General features: G+C 41.5%; 1 protein-coding gene across 3 annotated transcripts in view; it reads right to left on the bottom strand.

Annotated features, from left to right (window-relative positions):
• Window positions 1-23,327, bottom strand: part of Hers (Histone gene-specific Epigenetic Repressor in late S phase) — a 46,631-nt gene that overhangs the window by 20,980 nt on the left and 2,324 nt on the right. For 2 of the 3 annotated variants that reach the window (XM_036819967.3, XM_036819969.3), the window contains exon 1: window positions 45-198. Coding sequence is in view for 1 of the 3 variants with exons in the window: in XM_036819966.3 (XP_036675861.2) it covers window positions 18,663-19,313; window positions 19,966-23,101 (3,787 nt within the window). In the remaining 2 variants the exon portion in view is untranslated. Of the gene's footprint in view, window positions 1-44; window positions 199-18,662; window positions 19,314-19,965; window positions 23,117-23,327 lie in introns of those variants that run through there. The other variant, XM_036819966.3, reaches the window with a different exon arrangement.

The raw sequence follows: 23,327 nt of genomic DNA, 5'->3' as shown, positions 1-23,327 counted from the left end.
TTACTTTTTGTGTTTTTTATTTTTTTTTTCTTTTTGTTTTTTACTTTTAGAGCGTCCGCGTTGCGGAGACGCGATGTAAGTGGTTCGAAAGGTAGCGCAGCACTGACTGGCGCTCTGCCGCCAAATCGAACAGCTGAGAGCTGAGAGAGCCGGAGAGTGCAGTCCCACAACCGTCTGCTAGCGCGCTTCGAATGGGACTGAAGTCTTATTGGACTGAGAACCTAAAGTGAACCTGAAAACTCAAACGGTCGACTCTCTTAAGGTAAGAGAGTTCTCTGTGGTGCCAGAGAAAATGGCAAAAAAGTCTCCACTGAAAGATTTTATGGGTATTTTTAATTAGTATTTCAGTGTTTTTAGTATTTTTTGGCCCAAGGTATACAACTAAAAAGATCATCCACAAAATAGGCCCACAAAGTCCATCACATTCCCTCACACCATAGGTCGAAAGGTTCGAAATGTAAGCTTTATTTCATTCGATTAAAAAAGTGCATTTAATTTAATTGAATTTAAATATGACGGTCATACAGCCTTGGGGTACAGCTCCCAGAAAGTCGCCCCTGGTGGTGCTACAGGAGGAGGGTTCACCCTTCATTATACACAAACACCCCACCCCAATGGAGTGGGCACTCGAACAATCCAGAAGTCGAGATTTCCGACTAACCCATATACGTTATTTTAAACATTTTTCAAAATTGTCAAAAAAGTATTTTTGATCAGAAATATAGCACACTCTACTAAATAGAATGGCAAATTGATAAACCTAAGATTTTCTACAAATAGTTTATCAACTGTTTAGTTAATCGACAACTAAACATTTAAAAAATTACCATAATAGAATAGATTAAATTCCCATAATTTCGTTAAAGACATAAACCATTTTAAAGACCACATTTTTCCCGATTATACAATATACCCCTTTTCAGGGGTAAGCACAGAGTGCCGCGGTTAAACTTTTTGGGAACAAAGAAGCAACCGCATGGGGGGGACCCGATAACAATGTTGGGGGATTGTAAAACGTGGGACTGGGCACAGAGTGACCAAAATGTTGGCGAGGGAGCCATCAGCATCCACATCATCGTCCGCGCTGAGAGCTCTTTCGATCGGAATGAATTTGAATTGAGCTATTGGCACCAGAAGCAACTGAGCGAAGATAATGATTTTAGAGCAATTGAATAACTATTGAATACTTTTTCAATCAGCGCGAGTGCGAAAATGGCTCACACTCTCGCAAAATTTCATAGAGAATGGCAGTTCCAAGAACTATATTATCTCACATAAGAGATAGAAAAATAATTGAATTTCATGTGAAATTGGACTGGAAGAGAGTTGGAAGTTCACATTTTTAAAAGACGAAATTAATAATACATTTTGGAGAATTCTCGAGAAGTGTGATCTAAACACATGCACGATAATAAAACCACTGCAATTGCTGATAAGAATTGTGAGTTGAGCTGTTTTTAGACTCGATGAACTTTGAGGGCATTTTGTAAAGCAAAATGCTAATAAAGATAAACATGTTTTTATATTCGAATTATTAGTACACCCTGTATGTTGAGTTCTTAAAAAAAAGTATGTATTTACTTTTTATAGACTCAAACTTTTGATGATAAGGGAAAATTTCCACAAAGAGTTCATATTTTGCAAGCCTTATAATTTTCGTATGTTTCATAAAATATGATTTTTCACCAGGGTATATTTTAGTCGTAGAACTCGACTATATTGTTCCTTCTTCTTTATAAAGAAATCTGTTTGCCATTGTTTTTTGCACAAACACTTACAAACTCAGCTGATAAGATAGTCAAGAGTCCGTAGAAATGCGAAACCGAAAACTATATGAAAGTACGGGCTGGGGGAAATGGGTGTGAAATAATCGAATTCAGCGCGTGCCCAAATGTCCCGTTTATAAATATGTATCGTGGTTTTCGTTTTTGTGGGTTCTGGATTTAAAAGTGACCAAAGTGAGTCATACGAATGAATAAATCACATCAGAGACTCGCTTTAAAAGGCATTAATGGGGGTAGTCTCTTCTACCAGCTCATAATATCATTGGAATGGGTCTTTAAATGGCTTTATAGAACTTTACTATAAAGTCATTCTAGCCATGTTGATAATCACAATTTAAATGATATATATCATTTACATAAACCTTTTTTTGTTGAGTCCTATTTTGTGTAAGAAATTCTTTTCAAAATGTTGAGTGACTAAAGCTGATCTGCAGATTTGTGTAGATAGTGCATCTTAACCCATTAAGGGCAGGCAATCCAAGCCGGACGCAATGGAGAAAGTTTTTCGGGAAGAAAATGCGCGCTTGCGTCGATTTTGGGAAACGGAGAGTAGAGAGTAGCCAAAATGACGCTATAGAAATGGCCGGAGGTGGAGTGAAAGGGATGGCCTAGGTTAGTTAATGTCTAATTTGTTTTTTTTGTTGTATTTTCCAATGCATTTGTATTTGTTGATGCGCCAAATTTATCAAGCTCTTGACCATCCATTGTTGGCAAACTTGTTTGACGCTACTTCCCTTCCTTTACTTTCTCCTGTCTCTCTTTCTCTGGCGATAATATGTCTCTTTCTCCGGCGACTATTTGTCTCTTTCTCTAGCGATAATTTGGCTCTTTCTTCAAGCTAAAGAGCCCGGTAATTGAGAGTGGGTAAGTGAATACGTTTCAGCTTTGGCAGAGCGCGAGATTTTTTTGGCACTTCAAAGAAATGGTCGGACTTAGGGAACGGAAATGGAAATGGACACACATGACGGCCAACAACTGAGAGATAAGATAGAGCGGCTCAGAGCGGGTCTACCGTACACTCGGGAAATTTACAATGTTATCTATGTATATTTCAACTGTAAGGAACTGTCATGTGAAGAACAAAGGGTCCATACAATGTCTTATTTGGATACTGATTTCTTCTGTTTTTCGACATCTGAGATCCAGTAAACTCCCATCAAATCTCTACCATCTATAAAAAGATGCTTAGTATGATCCCAAAATGAACACTCAAATATTTCCGCCGGTTTTATCATCGCCCGCGTAAGAGTCTAAAACATATTAAAGAACTCTGAATTTTAGGAATTTATTTTTCCAAGTTTAGTGAAATTTACTTATATTGTTTTCCACGAAGAACCGATATATGTTTTCATCATTTTCTAGCCGATTGCGATACCGTAAATTTTCCGTAACGCCAAGTTAAAGCATTTATTCTGGGTTTTTGTAATTCTCTGGCATTTTTTCTAAGTGTCAAGGTGGGAAGTAAAATGCGGCGGGGGAATAATGAAGTCAAAACGGTCACGCTTACCCGCACATTGATGGAAAATTATAATGAGCGGCGTGAAGAAGCAGCGGCAGTTGGGGAAAACGCTGAAGAAAAAGAGCGGCAGATGATGAGGCAACCACGACGGACGTGAGAACGGATCGAAGCGTCGAGAAACGCCGTCCAAACAGGAACGTCCAAAGAAACTTCGAAACTTGGAATCGCCCAACCATGCAAATGAGACCGAAAGCCAGCGATCGAGGGATTTTCATGCCGGGGTTCTCTTCTTGAGGTTGCGAATGGAACGCACCGCTGGAGGAGCGCGATAATGCCGCCAGTCCGCCGACAGCTCACATCCATTAGTCTCGAGACCATCGAAGTCGGAAATAACCTAATGACCTGAACCATGTGCATATGTAGATTTGAACAAGGAACCCTGGCGATCTTTGATGACTGCTACATGTATGCAGAATATAATGATTTGAGAACTTTTCGAGCACTATCAGTTTTATCTCTCTGGGATTTGAATATCTTATATCTGATTTTAAGTTTGATTAGCAGTTTTTTATTCTATTCTGAACATAATGATTTGGGAACTTTTCGAGCACGATCAGAGTTATCTCCCTAGGATTTGTATATCTTATTACTGATTTTATAATACTGGTAAGTAGTTCTTCTTTATTCCATATGCAGAATAAATTGATTAAGGAACTTTTCGAGCAAGATCAGTCCTAACTCTCTGGGATTGGTATATATAATATCTGATTTTACATCTGATAAGCGGTTCTTCTATATTCCATGTACAGAATATAATAAATTGAGAACTTTTCGAGCAAGATCAGTGTTATCTCCCTAGGATTTGTATATCTTATTACTGATTTTATAACACTGATCAGTAATTCTTCTTTATTCCATACAAAGAATACATTGATTTAGGAACTTTTCGATCAAGATCAGTCCTATCTCTCTGGGATTGGTTATATCATATCTGATTTTACATCTGATAAGCGGTTCTTCTATATTCCATATACAGAATATAATGAACTGGGAACTTTTCGAGCACGATCAGTATTATCTCTCTAGGATTTGTATATATTTATTTATGGTATTATATCTGATAAGCGTTTGTTCTTTCTTCGTTACTGAGTTTATGATCTTTCAAAGACTAGATCGACTGGTCTGATCAAAAATATACATATATTCTTTACAGGGTAAAAAAAGGCTCTTTGGGTTTATCGGTTCCAACAAAGTACTTTCTCTGCGCCATTAAATAGGACCCCATTACTATCCCATTCAATAACGCGGGGAGTTAAGTAAATATAGATGTTCTCGACCAGCCCCATTGAATAATGACTTCCTAGAACAGCCAGTGAGGCCCCATGCCCTGTCCAAACCATAATTTGCATGTTGAGACTTCGCACTGCACTTGAGCCTGCCACCAGCACTCTCATCACCATCATCATCATCATCAGTATCATAATAAGCGTTATTATTACTACACTACAACTCATCAGCATCAGACGCACATATATTATGTAGGTATATAGACTGAATCCCAAGGGTTTTTCGCTCAATGACAGGCAGCTGCTCCTGACCAGTTGACCACTCGACAACCTTGACACAAATGAATGCGAAAATCGAAGGGCAAGGACGGGGCGAGCGGGGGCAATGATGATGGGCGGCAAACTGCAACTGGTTCGCAGGGGGCGTGGCCGTCATAACAACAACAACATTACCATACGTTTTGGGATGAGAGGCAGAGGTAGAGGTACGTATGTAGGTACCACATAGCCTGCCTCGCTACCTGGGCCCAACTCATTTGCCTAATAGAACAATTATCGACGCCTACGGCCCCTGTGGGTCTGCTATGGTCTATAGTCTGGCACATAGTCCTCTGGAATTTGGCCTGTGGAGTCCAGGAGAGGACGTGGCGAGACTCTGACTGGGTGTTGCACAGCTATTACGATGATTGTGTCCATGATAGTGACGATAATTACGCTGATGACGGTAACAGTAATGGCCACAAGTAAGGCTGGTGCTCAAATACCTTGTCGATTAAAACCGGAGCCTTCAATTACGTATCCTACGGCAGCCATGTATGAACACCCAAAAAAAATAACAGAAATTTAAGATATAATACCGGTTGTATTAAAAGTATACCAGAGGCAGTATTGAAATTAAAGTATAGATTCAAGACTAAACAACATGAAGTCTGTACTTTACAGTTCAATTTCTATATTAAAGAGTCTAGAACTTGGAGTTGTAGTATTATTTTTAAACCTATATTTTAATTCTTTAAAAAGTATTAAGTTAATACTCAGCTTGTCGACAACAAATGGCTACTTAATAGTGTAGAATTAATAGTAACAATTGTTGCTTTCCTATGACTTTTTTTTTCGGTGTAGCAATTAAAGTAAGCATTGTAAGCATGTTGCTTTTGCAGGATAATGTGTGAATTTGTAAATTAAACGATTGTGGGGGATTCCTAGAAAACAAAGTCGCAGTCATTAAGGGGTTATGACATTTGCTTGTTTCATTAACTGGATTTATTTCGAAAAATAATGATAGCCTAAACATTATTTGATATATACGTTTCTAAAATGTAGTTCCGCTGTGGACCTAGGTAACCCAGTTATAAATCTAATTATTCAAAAATTAAGTAGGTGGCATAAGGACAACAACTTTGTGAAACAACAATTTATTTTATTTTAAAAGAAGAAAAATAAATAAATAAATTATTTGTGCCTTACCTTGGGTTTAAGGCACCCAAAAAAATTTTAAAAATATTGTATTCGCACGATAAGGATTGGTATGTATAAACAACATACTATATTGATTACAATGCCCTATTTTTTTTAAGAAAAAGAGATTAAGAACAATCCAAACAAAATGCTTTTTTTAATATTAACAAAAAATGTTGTTGTTAAGCGTTTACTGGAAAAGCCCGCCCACTTTTGCCAGCGAGTGCTCCATGTGCCATCCACATGTGTTTCTGCTCCTTGACCTTCTCCATCCGCTTGCAAATCAACTTTGGCGCAGAACAAGACAATGAGCGCCATAATGAATGAGCAGGGGCGTCGCGGAGGGGTTTGTGAAAAGGGGGTTGGGCGCAGGCAAAGTGCAAAAGCGCATTTAACGGCTTTTGCTGGCAAAGGAAACGCAAATAAGCGACAAGGACGCGAACAAAGAAAAGGGGGGCAACCCGTAGAAGGCCATCCAGTGAACTATGTATGTGCTTTAAAAATGTCAAGGCTTCTTTTTTCGGGGGGTTGGAGGAGGGGTGGGGGAGTGGGTGGCGGAGAAGGCGGACAGGACAGGCAGTCAGCACATTTTCTGGCAACCCTTTTCGGCCAACAAGCCACCGAGCCAACGAGCCAAATCCATAAGCCAGTCAGCCCTCAAGGGCAATTCGGTTAACAAAACAATGGCCACGAACAGCGAATCCGACGACAATGTTGGCAATATGCAGCTATATTGTAAGAAGCTAAAATTGAAAACAGCAGGGGGTGGCGCTTACACTTGATTCCACTTGCGAAAGTAATCCAGCGACCGACCCATCGGGAATCCATAGAAGCAAACTCCCCACATAATGTGCGAAGAAATGGAGAAGAATTTAAATCTTTCGACTACACTGCGAGTATTGAAACCTCTTGATTCGATGCACATTTTATGTGTTTACTTAAGTTTAAAATAAAGTGTAGTTCTCTAAATTCAATAGCCGCGAATAGAATGATATGAAGGAGATCCGAACTACATTTTTTTGTGTTTAAAGTTTAAAAAAACTTTTAAGTTTATTCTGCATGTTCAGATGTACGTAAAGTCTCATATCGTCGAACAATAAATCCATTAGAGGAACTATTCGATTTGCATGGTAATGGATGCAATGTGAAGGTATAGATCACTTTTTTATTAAGGAGATCCGAACTACATTTTTTTTGGGTTTATCCACTTAACTTGAAAGAAATTCTAGTTTTGTCTAACAATTTATCGACGTTACCTTTGGCTATGAGCCCTCCAAAGTTTAAAATAACTTTTAAGTTTATTCTGCATGTCCAGATGTACGTAAAGTCTCATATCGTCGAACAATAAATCCATTAGAGGAACCATTCTATTTATATGGTGATGGATTTATGTAATACGAAGGTATAGATCACATTATTAAAGGTTTTTTACCTCTAATAAAATGCATTTTTTCCATATACCGATGACAAGTTTAAAATGTAATTGCAATTGTGTAATGTGAAAAAAATGTTATAGAATTCGAGATTTTGGGTTAATGGCTCTTAACTCTTAAAACGTCTGAGGCATGGGTAAACCCTTTTAATTGATAATGAATAAGAGAGGGAATAAAAACTTTGGCTTGCTTAAGCTAACTTTGATTCTTGTTTGTTGTGTCTTGGGACCGATTTAATTATAATTAAAAAGTTTTTCAAGGCACTGACCTTCAACTTGTGGAAAACAGTTAAAATAGCATAACACTTTAACAAATAGCAGCTATCCTCCGCTAAGTTTTTAACATAATAGTTATTGTCAACATGGTTTTATTGGAGATATCCTTGCTCGTTTTTTACCTTGAGTTCCTGGGCTCTCCACGTAGTTTCCATTTACCAGAAACAGAAACAGTCGACCATGACAATTGTCCACCCCCATTTGCACCCCCTCGATGACATTGACTCGTCATCAGAGCGGCATAAAACATTAGCATAAACGCAAACATAATCCGGCTGCCGCTAAACGCTTTTCCACGCCAATCATTTAGGTGGCCAACAGCCTTTTCCTCCTTTCCATTGCCACGCCCCCCGTTTTCCATCGTTTTGTTTGGCTGCTATTAATGCTATTGTTGATTTTGCACACTTTGTGGCTTTGCGTGTCAAATCAGATTTGGAAATTCCAGTGCTGCAGCTTGCTTCGGGCGAATTTCTCCCCTTTTCCCTTTTTCATTTTCATTTTCCATTTTTCCTCCCCCTTTTTGTTTTGCCCACTTTTACTTTACACTTGTGTGGCTCCACATTGGAATTGCAAATTTTAAATCCCAATTTTTCGCAACGTGGGAATGCTAATCAAGGAAACCCATTGCAAATTATGTTGGCCGCACTCGTAAAATAGCCCAATAATTTTCTTATTTGGGGGAACCACATTCCAATTAGTAGTATAATATTATTTATTTATTTATGTTAACTAAATAGGACAATTTTAATTTTTTTGGTTGTAATTTGATTTATTTGCAATTAAAACTTAAGGCTGTTAAAACGACTCACATTTCTCATAAATTCAAAGGAATGTTAATTACCAAAAGCGACCTCTGCCGGCTAAAAAATTTTTGAATGTTAAACGAATGGAATTTTTTCTATTAAATTAAAAACCTCTTTTTTGAAATTGTTACTTATGTTTGTAGCCTTTTTTTATTCGTATTTATAAGGTGTCTCAGATTATATTTTCTTAAGCCTGGTACTGCAATACAAAAAATTGTTTCTTGTGAAAAAATTCGAGGATAGTTAACTAGAAGCAGTTTACAGTCCGTCCCAACCTACATAAAAATATTATGTTGTCAAAAAAATCGGAGTTAGTTAACTAAATGTTTTTTTTTTGAAGAGAGAAAAAGAAAATTCAATTTTGAATACCTATTTTACATTACTCAAATTGATATGTAAAAATGTACCTATTAATATTGAGTTGATCTTGACTTTTTTTCTGCTCCTGCTTTAATTAAAAGTGCCCTTGATTTATTAAAAGCTTTTTCGAGTTCCTACCTTAAACCAATGAACATGCTCCGCTTGGAGCTCAAACATTTCAGGACAATAACCATGTTGGGCGTAAATCACTGGCATACAGAATCAAACAGGTGGGGCGGAAGAGGTGGAGTGGGTTGTGGATTGTGGGTCCACCACCCACGCGAAAGGGAAAGGACAGCATCCAGTGGCGACAAACAATCCAGAGGTAAACACACACCGGTGGCAATGGTCGGCCTGAATATTGAATACTGAATGTGCGTGTGCATCGAAATTGCGTTCGAGAGCAGTCACCACAAAGCTCCGCTCAAGCCATCCAATCGCCCAAAGGGAACTAATTGTGTTTGTGGGTGGCAGTGGGCTGGAATAGGTCAAAGGTCAGCGGCTCGGTACTCCCATGACCGAGTAGTTCACCAGCCAAGCGAGGCCAATATTATCATCAATGTTCCACAGAATCTGACACATCGATGACAGAATCCTGTGGCGGATGAAAGTTGGTGGTCATGGGTTGGGATTGTGGGTGGTGGAATGGTGGGTGGTGGCATGCCACTGGGCTACGATGCAAATTCGATTTCGTCGCTTGGCCTTGTGCTGGATATTGAATGCCAGCTGATTGCTGCGGTTTGTCGTGGCGAATTGCAATTCAATTCAATTCAATTCGATTCGATTTCCACCGTTGCATGCCTCTGCGTGCATTCATCGCATAAGTGGAATAGTGTCGAATAGTGCTTAGTGATTACTTATGCACCCACGCCCGCCTAAAACCCACCTGCAACAGGGGGGGGTTGATCCAACGCCTTCGATGACAAATAATTCATTTCACCAGTGCATTTTATTAGTAATCCTCGTGCCTCTGACTCACAGAACCTAATGAGTAACGCCTTTCGTGGTCAGTCGAAAGTGCAGTTTATTTCACATTAGCACTAAACAGGTCAATAAACACTATATCTGATTAAAGTTTATCAAAAAACGGAATTATTTACGTACTTAGGATCACAAAAGCATTCTTCTCCCTGTTGCTTTTGTCCAAAAATACAATATAACTACACTCAGAAAAAATCACCATGGTAAAATCAAGCACAAACAGTCCTGATCTAAGAACGATTTCATGCTTACCATTTTAAGAACCTTCGTACTGAAAAGTTCCTAAATTGAGCATAATTTGGATTTTAAAAACGATTAACTCTAAAAATTCCCAACTTTTTATTCTGAAAGTGCTCAGTATATAAGAAGCATAAAATACACAGGTTTAATGTAAACTAATAAATTAATAAAAAGTTTTAAGTCCAAATATGACTAGATTTAAGAATAATTCATTCTTGATTGAGGACCGAAAGGTTCAAAAAACGTACTGCAATCGAGTATTTTATTTCTTTAAAATTCATACTTGAAAACTGTAGTTTGTTATCGAGATTGGCATTTTATATGCTTGGCGAAGTTTTGACAGTAAAAATACTTGATTCAATCTCGAAATACCTGATTTTTTTCTGAGTGAACTTACAAGTTGGTTTCCTTACTACATTGATAGAGAATCAATTTTAAAGGCATTGCTAAACTTATTGGGCAAATGCGATTTGGTTTCAACCGCAGTTCTTAGAATCTCAAAAGACACCTGCCTGCCTTATCAGCCCCACTTTTCACCCTCCTTGGATTTTTTTGTTGCAATGGTTGTCTTATGCGAACAGCTTCGGTCAAAACAATAGTAATATTTTCAAATGTTTCAAGTCTTATGTCAAATAAAAACAAATATAAGCTGTTCTCCCTTAAGCAATTCGTAAATTTTGATATCAACTTAAGGAAAAAGTTGAAAAAAAGTATTTAGATACTAATAATTTTTGAAATATTCCTAAATATTTTTGTAATGATACTAAAAATTAAAATTTTTTTCTGGGATTTTAAATTTGTAGTCATTCAAAGGAGAAGTTTAAGTAGTTTAGTATGTCTTAAGATTTTTCGATAATCCCATACTACTATTATTTTGGATGCAACTGTATTATGTGTCACGTTGAGTTATTTTCAACGCAAATTTTCGAATTTATTTTTCGAGCATTGGCCGCGTCTGTTTTTGATGGCCCGAAGGTGAGTGTAGTATAGTACGGTATGGTGTGGTATGGCATGGTATATGGTGTGGTATGGTGTGGTATGGTATAGTACAGTGTGTGTGTGGAGTGTGCGGCAAGGGATCCCCAATATGCATTCCCATTCGCATTCCTTATGCGCTGCTTTTCAGCTTTTCTCTTCCACATTTCCTCTCTTCTGTTTCTCTCCATGTGTTTGGTCTCTTATTTTTTGCGCTCGTTCATTTTATGCTTTTTTTGTTTTTTGGACATTGCCAACGATGGCATTTTTGTGGCCTAAATTCATGGCAACAAAGTGGAGAGCTAAGAGGGGGGGGTTAGGGGTATTCAAAGGGGGGGCCAGGGGTGGCGAAACGTGGACAAAGGGGGGGACAGGAGTGGGGAGGGGGGCTGCACTGGTGACTTCAATGTGTCAGCGGCAGTTTGCCTCTGAATGAATCTGTTTACATTTTCCACTTTGATGTCTTTCTCCCTCCGACTTTCCACACGCCCTTTTCCCCTCTTTCACCATCTCGTTTTTCCATTTTCCATAAAACATGCCACCCACCCACGAAATCTTCTCATTACCGTTTGATAGCTGATAACAACCTCAAAAGAAGTGACCAAGCCAAAGTGGAACGAGAAAAAATGGGAGAAAGGAGCTTGGCACAAAAAATGAAATGAATTGGGAATGTCTTGTCAAGATGCAAACTAGGACTGCAAATAAATTCGTTAAAAACATTTAATTCTAACTAATTAAAAAAAAAATTTCTGAAAATGTCTTTTTTTTATCAATTGATTAAAAAAATTCAAGATCTCTTATGTATAATGCTGTTGCATAGTTTTAGAAACCCTTAAAAACGTCTTTGAGTCCCTTGCTTTTTTTGTTCGAAATATTAAAAGTCTAGAGACTTGAAACGAATCCTAAAGGAAAGATGTAACAAAAATGATTTTTAAAAATTTCCACTAAGGACTTTTGGATTCGAAACTTATCGCAGCTTTTTTAAAATGTCTTTTTAAGAGATTTAAGCCTTTCGAAATTTTTTTTGTTCCAAACTAAAATATTAAGTGCTTTTGAAGCCATGGGTATTATACAAAGAATATGAAACGAATAACATAACGTCACTATGTTAAGTAAATAGAAAATGAGGGGTATCTTAAAGTATGCAGCAATATATTTACCGTACTGCTGGACTGTACGATGAATTCATTCCAATACGGAGGTGTCGATTTTTTTTCTATATTATATTATAAAATGTACTCTCAGATACTCCTCATTTACATAGTGGCGTCTTAAAATTATTTGGAAAAATGGACTCAAAAGGTAAATAGTTAAACTCAATGATTTTTTAAAGAATCCGTTCATCTGTAATTTTATTTCTTAAACTGAAGTTTTCAACTTTGTTTCGGAATCCTTGTGCAGGGAAGGATTCTTGTAAACAAATTCGGAAATTGCACATAAGAATCGATATGAACCATAAGCATCTAGGTATTTTTTGGTGCAGCACAGTGATATCATTGCAAAACCTTGACCACTTTTTTCTCAGTGCAGGCTTTTACCAACACATGCAAACAAACGGCGACTTACATGCATAGGAGCACCGTTAAACGATGACGACGAACACAGCAGCAACAAGAACAAAAAGGCAAGAAGAGGCAGCTAAAGTTGCAAGCAGACGACAACAACAATTGCAACAGCAACAGCACAAAAACAACATCTCAACTGGCTGCCAACGACTTTTAATAAAAATAAAAAAAAATATAAAAAACGTAGACAAGAGCACAGCGGCAGCGAGAAAATTGTTCAAGAAAATTCTTATAAGAAATTAGCAAAAACGATGACGACAGCAGCAGCAGCAGCGATGCGATTTTGCCGTTAGCTTTTCCCCCCATTTTTTTCCTTCGAGTTTTTTAGTTGGGTGAAGTGAAACGTCAGAGAGACAGAGAGAGAGCGAACTGGACCACAGCGGAAGAGAGGAAAAGAGAGAGCGCGAGAGAGAAGCCAAGGCGCGACTTGCAGCGCGGCAGCAACAACGAAAGCAAAAGCAACAAGAGCAGAAGCAGCAGCCAAAGGCGAAAGACAATTGCAACGCAACCGATTCGATCAGGCGACAAAAGTGACCAAGTCCACATCGATCCTTTTCCTAATCTCCATTTTTATATAAAAAGTATGGCAATATTTTTAAGGAGGATCAGGACACAGCCAATACGACTTAAGCTAAAAATGTAAATCCAAAACTGAAATTCGGTAATAATTTATAGGTGTTAGCTAAGAAGCGATTTTTTCATATTCCTCTCCAAAGCACCTCAAATTTGAAGTACAACTTATGCAAAAAATGTTAAAATAAAAAGCGAATCTTATCTTATGAATTATTATCATTGTTGTTTTCTAAGAAGGAATTTTTCCATATTTCTTTCCAAAGAATCCCAAATTGGAGTTTCGACTTAAGTTGAAAATGTGAAATCCCAAACCAAAATTCGGTAAAATATCGTAAATGTTTACTAGGAAAGGGGTTTCCCCTATTCCTCTCCAAAATACCACAAATTAGAAATACGACTTAAGTTAAAAATGTGAAATCGAAAACCAAAATTCGGTCGTAATTCATAGATGTTAACTAAGAAGGGATTTTTTCATATTTCTCAAATTGGAAATACAACTTATTTTAAAAATGTGAAATTCGGTAATATGTGCTTACTAAAAAGGGGTTTTCCCATATTCCTCTGCAAAGTAACCCTCAAAATGTAAAATCAAAAACTAAAATTCGGTATTCTTAAATAGGTGTTCACTAAGGTGGGATTTTTCCATACTCCTCACCAATGTACACCAAATTGTAAGTGGACTTAACACTTGGGATGAAAATGAGATATCAAAACCGGAAATCCGGTAAAACGTCGGAGGTATTTGTTAAGAAAGTGTTTTCTCATATTCCTCTCTAAAGTTCCACAAATTGAAAATAGATTTAGGACTAAGTTCAAATTCTAGATATAAAACCGAAATTCGTTAAGACATCGTAGGTAGGCTTCCTAAAAAGGGTTTTCAAATATTTCTCTCAAAAGTACTCCAAATTAGGAATACTATTTAGGCTAAGAACGAAAATCCAATACGGAAGTCGGGTTTACTAACGATTTTTTAATATTCCTCTCCAAAGTGCCCCGAATTGTAAATTTTAAGCCATCTTTCTTCGAGAATATTCCACGAAAAGCTCTCCCGCGACCCTTTTGTCGCCTGCACCCGTGGACGAAAGAGCAGTTTTCAGTCTGCCAACTGCCGGATGCTTGGGCCTTAGCTTTTCTCGCTGCCCCACAACGACTACGGAATATAAATGTATATATGTATGGTGGATCAAATAAAAAAGGAAAAACCACACACTCGACGAAGGAGAGCAAAGGCAGTGGCAAAACAAAATATTGCAGACAGAGAAGCGAGTAGGAGACGACTAAAAAATGATTTTGTTGTTCATAAATCAGTTGCAATTAAAATTAACTGGGGGAAGAATGCAAGGCTTATTAGATTTGTGGTCAGCGGCAGTTCGACGGCTCGCAGTCGCAGTCGCAGTTGGCGTCGCAGTCGCCAGTAGCCGGCACGCGAGTGCATTTTTTACTCTTTTTTTTTTTTTGTATTTGGGGTGGGGCGCGAGTTACACTTGTGTTGAAATTGAAATTGCTATTGCATTCTTGCACATAATTGACACACACATTAAAAGAAAAACGGAAAAAAATACGTTTCACATTTGGACTCCATCCTTTCTACACACTCGCGGCATTTGTTTAATGACAATCGAAGGGAAGTAAGACAATAGTAATTGCCATATAATTCATATTTTGTTGTTTGTTTGTTCTACAAGTGCCGCATTTATTTATTTATTAACACAAACACGAACACGAGTGGCGCACGTTACGTATACGCAATGTGTCCGCTGGTTTGTTGTTACGCCCTGCATCGTGTTGATGACGTACGAACATCAGCATAAGCAACATCGTTCGTCACGTAATTATCGGCGTCATCATCATCATCATCGTCATCGTTCTGATTTGTTGTTGCGAGCAACAGAAACAAAAACAAAAACAAAAGCATCCATTATCACGAACACGCGCAGCCCACGTTACGTATACGCAACGTTGCTTGGCACAGCATCTTCTTTTTGTTGTCTTTTGTGTTTTTTTTTTGTTGTTTGTTACCCACGAATTCGAGCGTCAGTCTCAGTCTCTCAGTTGCTCAGTTTCGCAGTTTCTCCGTTTCTTGACTTCTCAGTCTCAGTCTCCGTTGCCGTCGACGTCTAAATGCGAACTAAAAATGGGAGAAACACGGCGGAACAGGCGGTCCATTCCGTCCGGGTGGAGGAATAAAAAGGAAAAAGGAATAGCAAGAATAAAAGAACCGAGAATTGAGAATCGAGAGCCGAGGAGAACCCACCAAGCACCAAAAAGGAAGAGCCGGCACAAAGCGGACGAAACGCGGCCAAAAAGGCAAGCGCCAAATCCTTTTTAGCTCTCTCGCTGGCTTGTTATCGCCGCGTTGGTAACAGAGACGCAGCAGCCAAAGAAAGGCGGCTTGAGTTGGAGTCTGAGCGCTCTCGCCCTCTCTTGGCCACTCTTTCTCTCTCTTTGGCATACATACAAATGCAGTGCGAGTGTGTGTGCAGTGCAATTAGGGTGAACCTTCATGAGCTACATAGTTGCGCTAAACGATGCATCAGCTGTATAACCATATGCATTGTAGGTATATTCTACTCTAATTTTTCATTTCTATATTTGTTGTAATACTTAAGCCAGAAACATTAACTTTGTTTAACACTTTACATTATAGATTTTAATTCGAAATATTTGATTCAGTTGTACACATGCTGATGCATCGTTTAACACATGCTTGTGAGTCAGAAAACACAGACACTTGACAAATGATATGAAAAATCTTTTAAATGACGCAAGAATATAAATAAAATCTTGCACAAATCAAAAGTAAACTTAGTGAACATATTTAAAATCCACATTTTGTGAATACCTTTCGAATACTCCAGGTTAGAATTCGTTTATTAAAATAAATATAGACATAATGGAAACCAACTACGTTACAAAAAATTCAATACGTAATGATTGACTTTTAAATCCATTTATCATGGCAATTCAAAAATATATGTTTATAGCATATGCAGCATGGATCAACCAGAGGAAACCAGTGACAGGTCCACCCTGTCGTGCACTGTGTTGCGTGTGTGTATGTCAACACGGATGAACGAACGTCAAATAGAACATGTGCTAACTGTCAGCACAGCGCAAAGTACAAACACTCACGCGGACATGAATGGAGGTGGGTGGTGGGGTGGTGAGATGGGAATGGAAATGAAGATGTGAATGAGGATGTGGATGTGAATGAAAACCCCCCATATTTCTCCCGCCCCATGGAACTCGGGGGATAGGATAGCCTACTTAAAGGATGCACCCGACAAAGGCGACGACATCGACGCCGAACACAGAAGATAATTAATGAGTTCGGATGAAGTCCGCCTTGGTATGAATCAATGGGACGGAATAAATGAGTTGGAACTGAGCGATCCTGCGAATGGGGAAAAATGCTAAACGAATCAATTTTATCTACTTGATTGCTTACTTTACTTGCAGTACGATACACGCCCCTATTTTAAAAATATTTGTATGAGGAAAATAGTCTACTATATCATGTTTTTATTGGAAAATGGTTGGTATAACCCATGTTTTTTAGTTAAGATTTTTAAGTTTAGCTGTACTAAAAATAAACAGATTTGTGTAACCTGTACTTGTAGATATATCATAAATATAAGAAATAAAACAAAAAGCAGATGAGAACTTCAGAATTTTTTTTATTTTAATAAATCTGTTATTAAATTTGCAGAAGGTAAATATAACAAAGTGATTTAATCATTTGGTTGACGACAAGCGAATGCATTTCGATCATATTAATTTAAATCGATATGCTGTGCTTTTTGGCGCCGAAAGGCAACAAGCCAGAGAGCACGCCCTATCGCACCCTTTTTCATCTCGTGTGAGAGAAATGCGAAATAAAAAATATGCTGCCTGCTTTTAGGCGTTTAAGCGCAACTTTTGTAATATGCATCATGTCTGTGTGCGCGTGTCTACGTGTGTGTGTGTGTGTGTGTGAGAGCGTGTCTGTGTAAGTCGAAAGGTAAATGACATCAATGGAGGTTGGCTGGCTCCTCTCGGTCGCTGCCTGCAGGCTTGCTTACTTTTTGCTTGCATTTCGTTTCCGTTTGCTGCTTGCCTGCTTACAGTTTCCGACTGCGGCCAGCACCAATACAAGCACAAAAACACACCCAAACACACAGACACACCAACACACATGCAGAGAAGAGGCTTATTGGGCTCGCGCCTAAGTGTATGCAGATAAAAAAAAAACGAGTATTCATATCTTAGGATATCCACAGGCCATTCAATAATAACATATTTTGTATATTATCGATCTTTGTGGCTTAAAAAAATATTTTATTACCTTGGTTTAATAAGATATTTGCTTTATATTTTTGGGAAGTGAATAATCAAAAATATATACATATATATATCTGAAATTCCCAGTCACCTCTAATATTCTTCTAAACCCGTTCTTATATGTTTCGTTAATAGTTACAAACATGTAATATCATAAAAAAATGATATCCTATATTTATTTTCCCTGTGTATGCAATACTTCTTGTCGTCGACCGCAAAAGGTGAAAGATGTGCAAAAGGGTTTTAGGAGAGGAATAGCGGAAGGAAGGAAGCCAAAAGGACATCGCCAATCCGCACACATCTTTGCGCCTATTTAATAACTAATCCCTAAGCCACAGGCCGCTTTTTCAACCCCACCCAAACTTTCCCGACGAAAACTATTAGGCAATTTTATGCTGCAAACTTTTTCCGATAAGAACTCAATTTTTCGCCCTTTGTTTGACAATAATAGATATGAAAGACAATTCGAGAAAATTCAACGGGTATCGACCTCTTTCTTAAACTATAACAAATTGATTTTGAAATCGAAAAAATTACCTGTCTGGCAAGTGCAAGATGCGCCTCATTTTTGTAGTACCACTAATTAAAAACGTATAGCAGCAGATTTAGTATCAAGAAGTTTATACCAAGGTCTATAAGAGGTCCTTTAAAGTTGGTTTACACAAAATTATACGTTTTAGCTTATAAAGAGATTTTATAAAGATATTTTCGAGATAATTATGATTACTATTATTTGAAAAACATAAAATATCTTATTTATAACAATAACATATCTCATTAAAACCTCCATACTTGGATTTCATTGGGATACATTCAATAAACACTTGATATACTACCCAAATATGTCCCAGCACACAGATATCAATCACTTATACAAGATAAATATTTGAATTTTGAAATTTAAATTACGACATAATCCAGTTGTATATTACATCCATCCAAATACACTTTATACATTGTATATCCCAGCACAAATATAGGAACCACTTATATCAGATAGACCAAAGGTATTTTGATAACCATATATGTATAACTCAGACCAAGGATTGAATCTACATATCTTATATGAATCATATAATATGATACAACTTATGTAATTATATGATACCGTAAGGTATAATAATATATACTTATTTCATCTAGCACTTACCACTGGGATCATGGTGTGGTGGCCCAACTCCTGGGCCCGCCTGCTGGTGTTGGTGCTGGTGATGGTGCAGTGGGCTCGGGGCACAGAAGGCGCTTGACCCGCCTCCCAAAGTGGGCGGTGGCATGCCCACACTCGAGGGCGGTGGATAGGCACTGGCGCGGTACGACGGCGGTGGTGAACCCACGTCGCAGCGCTCGGGAGGCACGGTCACCGGATTGGGAACAGGCACGGGCACTGGAACAGGAACCGGAACAGGTGCTCCCGGCGGCGGTCCATAGTGACCTTGGGGCGGTGGCGGCGGTCCTCCGTAGTGATGTGGCGGTGGTGGCGGCCCTCCGTGATACTCGGCCGCCTGCTGGTAGTGATGGGCGTGGGCCGCATGGGCGGCGTACTGGTGCTGGTGGTGCATGTGCAACACTCCTCCGCCTCCCGGAGCCAGCTGGTGGGCGTGGTAGGCGGCGGCGGCCGCAGCCGCGGCTGCAGCAGCAGCATACGAGGGCGGTGGCGGTCCATGGTGATCCGGCAGGGCGTGCTCTGTGTGCAGGCCGAGATCGGGGGCGTGGTACATCCCGGCGCTTAGGTGCTCGCCGGGCAGCAGGACATGTGGCCCCGTCGGTGCCGTGTGGATAGGTAGTGGTGGCGAGCTATGGGCTGAGGGAGCACGGCAAAGGGGGTAATTCAGAAAGGTATACATATTAATATAGACTTTCAATAAGTATACAACATATCATTTATTTAAAGATAGAGATATGGGTACGATTTTAAGGGACTAAATGATAATGACTAAAAGTCATTTAAGTTGATAAATTGCTACCTATACATCTTAAATTATAGGAATCACTGCAAAACCCAACCCAGTAACGCTATAACATCCAAATTTTGACCAAATATTTTTACTGTAGTGTAAATATATGCTAATAACTAATTTGGTCCCAAGTGACCATATTATTAATTTAGAAAATAATTAAAATGTTATCAAAATGAGTTTCACTAGCAACGATTAGGAAAAACTTTTAAAACTCTAAAGTATAACTAATTTTTAGACACAAAGATGGATTTTAACAGGTTGCTAAAGAAACCTCTACAGGTCCTTTGATATTTCTTCTAAAGGTGTCTAATACAAAAGGTTTATTTAATTTTGTTATTATTGTTAGGAGTGTCTAATAGTATTGTGATGTAGCATTAGGTATTGAAAAAGGTTTATATCAGGGGTGCTACACCAAATTCTAAATGTTTGTTGCAATTGCTCTTTACAAATAAATAAATTTAAAAGGTTTTAATCTAGTATGCTTATGCTACTCACCTTCGCTGAGACCGGAACTAGCGCCCGGGGGCAGCATGCTGGACAGGGCGCTGAGGGGCGTGTAGGACTTGGGCGGCTCCACTGAGCCGGGTCGCAGGACGCGCTCCTCGGTGACGCTCGACTGGACGCGGTACTGCATCTTGCAGTAGGCCTCCTGGGCGGCTCCGTTGCTGGCGTTGACGTAGACGCCGGTGATGGTCACGTCCGTGTCCTGGACAATCACCACCGACGAGGAGGTGGGTCGACTGCAGTCCTTGGCGTCCTTGGTGCTGGCCGCTGAGTCGCGGTAGCCTGTGGTGGTAATGGTGGTGTCCGTGTTCGTCTCCTTGGTCTCCTTCGAGTACTTCGAGTCGTTGCTCTCCTCGATGATCGAATGGCTGGACATCTTGCCGATCGCAGAATCCTTCGAGTCCTTCAGCTCGTTTTCCCGCTCCCTCTTGCGCTCGTACTCCCTCTCACGTTCCCGCTCCCGCGCGGATTCCTTGGACTCCTTGGGCTCCTTTTTAATGTGGATCACCTCGGCCTTTAGTGCTGCCGCGGATGCCGCCTTGCTGGTTGTGGTTGGCATAATATCCAGCTCATCGTAGCTTTCAAAGCTGCTGCAATCGCTGGCCAGATTCTTGTCCAAATGACGCTCCACCTCGTAGGTGGCCGCCACAATAGCGCTGGCATTCAGACTGGCCATTCGCTTTCTGGCCAGGATGCCCTTGTAGTCCCCGATCAGCTCCTCGGTAAAGGCGGTCTTGCGCTTCTTGGGCACCTGCTTTGGTGGCTTGGGCTTTTCCTTTGGCTCCCTGGTCTCCTCCTCATCGCTTTCCTCCACCTGGACCTGCTTCTTCTTTCGCTTGGCTTCCGTCTCGTAGGAGGCGGCCTTTTTGGGTGGCGCCTTCTTCGGTAGCTTCTTCTTCTTGGCCGGCGGCAGTGGCAACTGGAGCTGCATTTCCTCCGTCTCGCTGTCGCTGTCGAACTCCCAGTGCTTGCCCACTCCTCGTCCACCGGGCACGTAACGGAGTTCCCTTCTCGGCTCCGCCTCTTTGGGCGCTGGAGCACTCGAAGCGGCAGCCGATGGAGCAGCTGAAGTGTGCGGTGGACTCACGGATCCTTTGTCCCTGTCCGTATCCCCGTGTCGCGGCGAGTCCTTGTGGTTGTCATCGTCGCTTCCGTCCAGCGTCCGGATTCGCGGCGGTTGCTGTGTGGCCTTGGACAGGCCCAGCTCGTGGGCAGTGCGGGATTCGTTCTCGTAGAGGCACTGCACCTTGGCCAGGGCATTCAGCGAGGCCATGCGGTGTCGCTTGGGCCCGCTGTAGGCACTCAGCTTCCTTTCGTCCTCGGAGGAGCTGCTCTCGGCAGAACTATTGCTGACCGGCGGCTCCTTCGCCGCGGCGGCCTTTCCCTTGCCCGCCGGCTTCTTCTTGCGGCCCGCAGGAGCGGGCGTTGGAGTGGCCAGCTTCCTCTTGGCTTGCTTCTTGCCCGCAGAGGTGGTGGTGGAGGTGGTGCTACTGCTGGTGATCTTGGCTGCTGGTTCGGACTGCTGTGCATTGCTTAAAGGATCTACTTCCTTTTCCTTCTCCTTGGGTTTCACCTTCAACTCCTTCTCCACCAATGGCTTCTCCTCTTTCTTGACCAACGGCTGCTCCTCCTCATCCACCTGGGTCGTCTTGGCCTTCTCGGGTCGCTCGAACAGCTTAAGCGGCTTGTTATCCTCATCGGAGAATTCGCGCAACTCCTTGAGCGAGGGCAGCACCATCTTGATGGGCTCCTCGTCCTCCGATCCCGACTTGAAGTCGTATATATCCTTGGCCCCGCTCCACGAGGCTGGCGGTGCCTTGTGGTGCAGCGCCTGCTGCATCCGACCCTTTGACCCCGCCGACGTCTTGGTGTACTTCACCTTCGGTCTCTGCTTGGGTGCACCTGCTGGTGGTGGCGGCGGTGGAGCTGGATGACCTGCCTCTGTGGAGCTGGTTGTGGATGTGGGTGTGGGCGTAGGTGTGGGGGTTCGAGTGCGAGTTGCCGTGGGTGTTGGTGTAACCGTGGGTGTGGCCGTGGGCGTTGGCGTCGCCGTGGGCGTGGCTGAGTGCGTCGGCGTGGCCGTAGGCGTGCTGACAATCTCCTCCAGCTCCATTTGCACGGATTCCGTATTGGAATCGGGTAAGCGGGAAGTGTTCTTCTGCGCGGTGGCTTCGTGACCAGCCAATGCCTTCTTCGGTTTGCCCATTTTGGCTGGTTTGGCTAGCTGCTCCTTCTTCGACTGCTCTGCCTGGGCTGGTTTCTTTCCGGGATTCTTGGCCGCTGTCTGCTTGGAACTGGCGGAGCTTGGAGCTGGCGCGGATGCGGAAAATGTCGTGGCATCTGGCGACTGTGCTGATGATGATGATTGCTCCATTTTGGCCTTTTTGGCCTGCTGCACCGTTTTCTTGGGCCCCTTAGAGGCCAGAGATTCCTCTGGAGCGGGCGGCGATAGCTCCTGCTCTGTCTTGGGTTTGTCCTTCTCGATAGCCTTCTCCGCCACCTTTTCCTTGACTGGCTCCGGGGAGGGACGCACTCGCTTCACAGCCGGCAATTTGCAGGGATTCAGGCTGGATATCACCTTGACCGCCGTTGCCCGCGACTTGGTCTTAACATTCTCCGAAATGGAGGACTTGAGCACGCCGTCGCTGAGTCGCTCCTCACCGCTGGGCAGTAGGTTGTCGAAGCCGTGGATCTTGATGTCCAGGCTCTTGAGCATCTTGTTAATGGCCCGCGCCTTGCCATCCTCGTGTCGCTCCTCGGGTGATAGTTTTAGGCTATTGGAGGTGGAGGCGGAAGTGGATGTGGAGGAGGCGGCAGATGATGAGGTGGAGGCTGTGGGTTTTCCACCTCCATTTCCACTGCTCTCGGTGGCGGGGGCGGTCTGTGATGCCGATGAGCCCGTGGGATCTTTGCCTGGCTTCTTGGCTGCACTAGAATCTGACTTGCTGGAGGACTTCTTGTCCTCCGCCTCATCGCCGCCGCCGGAGGCTTTCGTCGTCTGCTTGCCGGGGCGCTTCTTGCCCTGCGTCGTGGAGGCCGCTGCCGCTGCGGCCGCTGCTGCCGCTGCCGCAGTCGCCGTCGAGCGCTGAACACGGTCGGCGGCATTGGAACGCTTCTTCGAGACCATTTCTAAGGGCTGGGGCTGGGAGAGGGAAGAACGAGAAAGAGGGGAGTTTAATGAAGATGAAGTATTCGAAAAGATATAGAGACTGCAAAGATATTCGCATGGTAAATTTATTAGGTATTACTTTTCTCTCAAATCAAACAAGACAGAAAAGAGGGAAATAGCTTCTAAAATCATTCTGGGTAATACGAAACTCCCCGAAAGAGGAAAAACCCAAGTTTGCGACCAT

Source organism: Drosophila suzukii, chromosome X (genome assembly GCF_043229965.1).
Source record: "Drosophila suzukii chromosome X, CBGP_Dsuzu_IsoJpt1.0, whole genome shotgun sequence".
Lineage (NCBI taxonomy): Eukaryota > Metazoa > Arthropoda > Insecta > Diptera > Drosophilidae > Drosophila > Drosophila suzukii.
The sequence above is the reverse complement of the archived record's forward strand: the minus strand, read 5'-3'. Positions and strand labels throughout refer to the sequence as shown.